A 7,265-nucleotide genomic window follows, 5' to 3' on the forward strand; every position below is an offset into this window, starting at 1 on the left:
CCACTCTATGCTCCAAGTCTTTTCCCTGTGAAAATCTGAGGGGCTGTCAGAGGAACACCATTAACCAATGCATTTATGAGAGGAAAGAGAATGCAAGTTAGACTTTGGAAGAACTGGCATCACCAATACAAAAATCAGTAACTATACAAAGAGGAAAATTCAAAATCACCAAGAGTTCCTACATTCATGGTGGAAAGCAGCAATATTCTCATAATTACCAAATTAGGAAAAGCTTACCTTTTGAAAATATTCTACTGCATGATCACAGTATCCCCTGATTTCTTTAAATCTTCCCAAATAAAAAAATAATTTTAGTTTTTACAATGTTAAATAGTTTAATTTCTGGGGTAGTTAACTTTTTATGTTGCTATCAATGTTAAGAATTTTAAGTGTTTAAATGTCATTAACTGAAATGGAAATATAACTGTTTGGTATATTGTACTTCTATTCAATGTCCTTGTTAAATATGCTTATTAAATCTAATGGCTTATCAATTTTTTTTTAATTTTCTGCTGTCTCCTAGTAATAATTCTTTTACAGTTATAACATCTTTTATTTCTTTGCTTGCTTTATGGTAGTGCTAGGACTGACAATAATAAATAAAGAAAATTTTGCCTATTTATTTCAGATAGAAATCTTTAAAATCTTTCATTTAAAAATTATTTTTAATTACAGATTCAATTTATGTAATAGGCCAGTATTCCTTTTTTCTGCTCCTGTCATTTTTATTAATAGACGTGGCTCTAGAAATATGACCATTTTGTACAAATTTTCACACTTAATGGCTTAAACTTATTTCTGATATCCTATCACAATTTTTCATGTCTATTATTAATGTAGTGACACCACTTTTAAAATTCTCAATATTATTTGAGGCTTCTTCATTTTTTTTCTTAACAAATTTCATACGTCTCAATAATCCATTTAAAGGATTACACTTGATTCATTACACTACTTCAGGTTTATTTTTTCTTTATTATTTACTTCAATCTGACTTCTGTGCTTTCTCCCATTTTAAAATTTACACCATAAATCCTAAGAAATTCATTTTGGCAAACAAAATCCAATAATATATAAAATAATAAACCATCATAACACAGAAATGCTTATTTCTGAGGGAAAAATAGTAAATTTTTAAATATCTGAAAATCTATCAGTGTAAATAATCACATTAAAAGAATAAAGGAGGAAAATAATGTAAAATAATTTCTGAATGCAGAAAACTACAAGATAAAATTCAGTATAAATCCAGGATACGAACTCTTAGCACAGGAGGCCTATATATATATACATATATATGTATGTATATATATATACCTATATATATTTATTAATCTACTAAAATATATTTGCAAGGGGACAAAGAGCTCACAGAGGAAATTAAAAAGCACCACTTGTGAGCAGAATGATAGAGAATGAATACATTATGAAAGGCTGGCCTGCCACAATACCATACAAACCTCAGTGAAAGAAAGAAAGGGAGACAAAGGACCACCATGAGTTAAACCAGCAAGAGAAAATAAAAGCCAGGGTCACACAGAGGACAGTGGCTTATTATGCCTGCATCAGGATCGTACGGATTCAGCAGCTTCTGCACAGTGGGAAGGGAGAATTGGAAATCACAATAAACTAAGACATCTGAAAGGCACTAAAGTGGTCTCGCCTCCAAAGCACTCTCTGCTAATGGCTTGCTGACAAAGAGCATTTCCACCGTAAGCTTGTAAGAATTTCCAGAAAATAAAGACCAGAAATCTTGTCGCATCTACAAAAAGCATCTCACAGTGACAGTCGTAAGACTTAATGCGCTCGCGCGCGCGCGAGCGCGCGCACACGCACACACACACACGATCTCACGTAGACGTAAAATGAAATGAACGAAAAAGAATTTATAATTTATATGGGAGAGTGGGGGGGGAGGGATTATGATTTTTAAAACAGACATATGTGAAAAAACAATCAAATACAAGGTGTCTGAATGAACACTGGAAGAAATTGAATAAAAACCTCAAAGAGTTGTGATTACGTCCTCCAGAGCATCCTGCCAGCAAGAAGCGTTGGGATCCGCCAGCTGGCATGCAGACTAGCGGGGGCAGAGGCCGGGGAAGGGGCGGGGCAGCCCCGGCTGCGAGAACAAAGGAAGATCCGCAATCACCGTGCACGCTGCACAGACCGTACGGAATGAATAGAGGATTGACGTTGCCACCACAGGAAGTGTCCGCCGCGCCTGCTCAGAGCCAGTAGGAACCACAGTCACAGGAAGAGAGCAGGGGGAAAAGGAAAAAAGATGCACACTTCCCCGAAACAAGGTCCCGGTGCCGGCTGCTACCCTCCGGGCCTCTAGCCCAAAGGAAGGCACACAGGGGAAGTTCCGGTACCTTTTGGGGGGAAGAGGCTGCCATGGAAGAGCCTGCAGCTCCCACTGAAGCCTCTGAGGCACCTGGGGCATCTACGGGTGCCGAGGCAGCAGGGGAGGGTGCACCTGGGCCTAGTCTCCGCACACGCCCGGTCTTCCGGCAATTTGCGGCTACAGGTCCGGCCCCCCTTCGCGCGTCACGTCTGAGGCCTGCCCAGGCTGCAGGGGGCGGGGCTGGGCCCAGTCGCATGCAGGGCCGGAGTGGTGGCAGCTGGACGAAGCAAGTCATCTGCAGGTATTATCTGCATGGGCTTTGCAAGGAGGGGGAGAATTGTCGCTACTCACATGACCTCTCAGGCCAGCAGTTGGCCAGGGAGGGCCATGGTTCACTGCCTCGGGCCTCTGCAGACCAAGGCCCTAGCACGGCTGCGCATACTGAGACCCTGCCTCAGGAAGTGGCGAAAGCCCCCTCTGCTGCGCCTTCATGCTCCTTGCCTGTGATTGGCTTGGCTGCTGAAAGGGGTTTCTTTGAAGCTGAGAGAGACAATGCAGGCCTTGAAGCTGCAGGAGGAGCCAGTGTAGAAGGCTGGGAGAATGCTATTGAATTTGTACCCGGGCAACCCTATAGGGGCCGCATGGTCCCTTTTGTTCCCAGGGCTCCTTTACAGAGCCCAGTGACTGAGAGGGAACAGATTGCAGTGGGCAGGGGTCAGCAGCTTTGCCGTGATGCTGCCATGGGGCAGTGCTTTCGTGGGGAGAGTTGTATGTATATCCATGGAGAGATATGCGATATGTGTGGGCTTCAGGTCTTGCACCCTGTGGATGCTGTGCAGAGGGCAGACCATACAAAGGCTTGCATTGAAGCACACGAGAAGGATATGGAACTCTCATTTGCAGTGCAGCGAAGTATGGACAAGGTGTGTGGCATCTGCATGGAGGTTGTCTATGAGAAAGTCAACCCTAGTGACTGCCGCTTTGGCATCCTCTCCAACTGCAACCACACCTACTGTCTTAAGTGTATCCGCAGGTGGAGGACTGACAAACAGTTTGGCAACAGGATCGTCAAGTCCTGTCCACAGTGCAGGGTTACCTCCAACTTTGTCATTCCCAGTGAGTTCTGGGTGGAGGAGGAGGAAGAGAAACAGAAACTTATTCAGCAGTACAAGGAGGCAATGAGCAACAAGACTTGCAGGTATTTTGCTGAAGGCAGGGGTTACTGCCCATTTGGAGAGAACTGTTTTTACAAGCATGCAACCCCTGAGGGCCCAGGAGAGGATCCTCAGAGGCAGGGTGCTGAGGCATCCGGTGCTCACTGCAGTCAACTTTTGGAGCCTACTCAGGTGGGAGAGGGCGAGATGCCCTTTAAAAGCAGTAAAAAAAAGCTTGTCATGCTTCGGCTGGCCAATCTGTTGTTTAAGTGTTTTCTTTCACTGGGAAAGAGTGCGTTTTTTGTTGTTTTTTTTTTCTCAGAGGACCAGTGGGACTTACTTCATTATAAGCTGGAAAAATATTCCAGTTTGAATCTGTAGCATTATGCTGTGGCATGTGGTCTAGTGTGCTAAGGCTCTGTCTGTCATCTGCTATTGCTTGTTTGTTGTTTATAGACACATCTATCATTTACAGGGGCTATGGAAGCCATTTTTACAAAGCATTCATCTCTGTTTTCTTGTCCATCCTCATTTCAGGGTTATGCTGTTTTACTGTGGTAAACTGTAACAAAGTCCTTAAAGTTATTGTTCGATGAAATGAATATTACTGTAGTTTATGGTTTATTTTGTCATCTCTGTTTTCAACAGGATTGATTCAGTTCTAGTCTAGTGTTTACAGAATTTCCACACTCATTTTGAAGTCCCTCAAGAATAAATGTGACAGGGTGAAGGGAGAAGTCTTAACTGAACAAGGAGCTTTTTGCTACTACAGCCTTAAGAAATGGACCCTCGCAGGGCCTTTGTGGTACAACTGCTCATCTTTGTTGTTTACATGTCCGTTCTTTCCCTCATTCCTCTTCAAGTGCACTCTTTAACATGTGGTTACCTTGTGGTTTTGTGTTTTACTTGACCAGAACCAAGTGCGTATGTTTACATGTTTTTATCCTGTAAAGCTTGATGTGAAATTACTTACATTTCAAAGTATATATTTAAGAATTATATATTTCATATAAATGTGTGTAAAAGTTATATCTTTCAAGATATATATAAAACATATACACTATCATATATCTGGAAGAGCTAGAAGCTGAAAATGGAAGGCTAATAGTATTTGCTGTTGTGAGTGTGAAGTGTGTAAATGATCTTTCTGTCCTTTTCACAGGCTTCAGTGATTAGTATCTAATGAAAACAGATATTCAAGTGGCTGTGGTCAAATGTAGCAGACACAGATAAAGGACTTACAAATTAGGACATTGGTAATTCCTTTGGTGGCATCGATAGCTCACTCTCCTATTATAAATACACAAATGTGTGTTCCCATGCAATTTAGCACAATCACATTCCTTATAACAGCACAGTTAGCCTTGAACTCAGATATACAGTTCTTTGTATTAATATTTTGTATTATCTCTTGACATTAAAAAAGGGGCTTTTGACAAAAGTTTTCAACATACAAATGACAAAATTATGAAAGAGAAAATAGAATATAAAAATATTGGAACCAGTCAGAATATAAGAGTGAAAAGATTAAAAAAAAAGTGAAATGTATAAAGGAACAAAAACTAAACACAATAGTAATAAGGAGATAGTATAGCACAATTACACTATCAGATTAAATAAAAATGGTTTAAAAACTGAAACTCAAAGATTATCAGACATGATTAAAATAAAAATGAAGCTATATGCTGTTTAAAATACACATCTACAGTATAAGAATACAGAAACATTAAAAGTAATAGAATAAAAAGCTAAATAACAATGCTGTGGCTTTTGTAATAGATATAGTTGATATTAAGGATAAACACATTGCTGGAGATAAATATGGTTGGTATATAAACATAATTTACATGGAAGATAAAACTATTCCAATTTTGTATTCATTTAATAATATGCCATCTGGTAATCAAATAAATAATTGATAAGGAGAAAAATAGAAAATTTAAATGGGCAATTTTCATACATCTTTTCAGTAACTGAACAAGCAAATAAAGAATATCAATTGAATAGCACAATTTTAACAATTTATCCAGTGTAAAATGTGTAAAATGCTGTATGCATCAACTGCAGAATTGTTATCTTGGCTAACATGTGGAAATATACCAGATGCATGAGTTCTAGGAGATTCAGACTGCCCTGACTATTCAGCAAAGACAGGGTCCATTTGCAGTTTGTGACATGTGCTAAGCACTCTCCAAAGCACTAATTTAACTCCTAGACCAACTTTATGAGGTACTTGTGCTCTATTTTTCTCATAACCCTAATGAGGTATAAATGAGGTTATATTACTTGCCCATATAACTATGACATATTGGAACTGCAAATGGAACTCTGTATTTCTACAACACAGTCACCATGCTGCCTCTTTCCTCACCTACATGCTCAGGACCAGCTGAATATTGCTAATGGAAACACACATGCAATCTTTTAGTATGAATGGTTCAGCCAGGTGGGAAAGAGACGGACATAAATAAATTCCTAGAGAATGTGGGGGCTGTGGAGCTTTATCTGTTGGCTTGTGGACTTGGTATTTCTTAGTCCCTTACTCATAACATGCTTTAGCCTCCTATATTTTTACACTGCCTGTTCCTTCTTACATGATTCCTAGTTTTATTGGTAAGTATATTTTTGTCATATTTCTTCCATATTGATTCCTTTTATCCAAAGAATTCACCAATCAAGAGGCTGTAGAAGCCTCACTCTTACTGTCATGCAGCGTGAGTGATTCAAAACAAAATTCAAATATGCTGGTTCCCCTGAGGCCACCCCAGTACTGCAGAGGAAAGAGGGCTCAGATGACCAAACAACCAAAGAAAAGGACCACATGGGTCACTCACAAAAACTGTACTGAGATCAAAGTCTCAAAAAAAAATGAGCTTTGAATAGTGGCTAAGCTGCTCTCAAGGAGAGATTTTTAAGTTGAGCCTGGAAAGCTTTGAAAACTTTGTCCTAGTATACACTACCTAATGTTGTGAAATAGCATGTTTTTATTCAAATAGCATCTTGAACGATCATAATAAAGTTAAGGAGATACAGTGGAATAAGAATTATCAGAAGATAAAATGGTTTTGGTGACAAAGAATACTTACAATCTTGACTGCTTCTTACCAGCCATGCAATCTGGAGAAAGTCACTTAAATTTTCTATACCTCAACTTTTTTATATGAGAAATGGGTACAGCACCATCTATTTTACAGGGTTGTTATGATGACCAAATGTAATCTGGACAAAGAACTTGAAACATAGCTGGGATTTTTAAAGTGACATGTGTAAAAAATAGGACTTATGTGTGTTTGTGTACTTGAGAAGAGCTTGCACAAGAATTAATACTCCATGAAGTTTTTCTCTTTGAAATCTTTGGAACTTGTGTTAAAGTAACATTATTAGTTTAAGATTTTGTGTAGCATGGAGGCACATTACCTTTATAGTCATAATTTCAAAAAGATGGAGTAATTTTTTCAACCAAAGTCATTCAGTTAAAACTAAAAATGTGCTATTTAATTTCTGATATATAGTAAACAACAACAAAAACATGTATTATTTGTGATGGATGTCTAAATAAGAAAATAAAAAATAAAATGATGTTTAAAAAAGGATTTCCTGTTCCCTCCTCAGCTCATTTAGAGGTCAAATAAAGGGATGTCACTGCCACCATAGCTATACAAAGTATTCCAAGGACTTGTTCATGAAGACAGCTGGGCCACCCCTGTTTCAGTCAGAAACAAAGGAGCCCTTGCCACACAAAAGTTTGTTCTGTGAGTGATTCA

General features: G+C 39.0%; 1 protein-coding gene across 1 annotated transcript; it reads left to right on the top strand.

Moving 5' to 3' along the window:
• Window positions 1-2,281: 2,281 nt before the first annotated feature.
• Window positions 2,282-4,361, top strand: MKRN3 (makorin ring finger protein 3). Its single transcript, XM_042940475.1, has one exon. The coding sequence runs from the start codon at window positions 2,398-2,400 to the stop codon at window positions 3,880-3,882; it is 1,485 nt and encodes a 494-aa protein (XP_042796409.1). The 5' UTR covers window positions 2,282-2,397; the 3' UTR covers window positions 3,883-4,361.
• The last annotated feature ends 2,904 nt before the right edge of the window (window positions 4,362-7,265 follow it).

Source organism: Panthera leo, chromosome B3, assembly GCF_018350215.1.
Source record: "Panthera leo isolate Ple1 chromosome B3, P.leo_Ple1_pat1.1, whole genome shotgun sequence".
NCBI lineage: Eukaryota > Metazoa > Chordata > Mammalia > Carnivora > Felidae > Panthera > Panthera leo.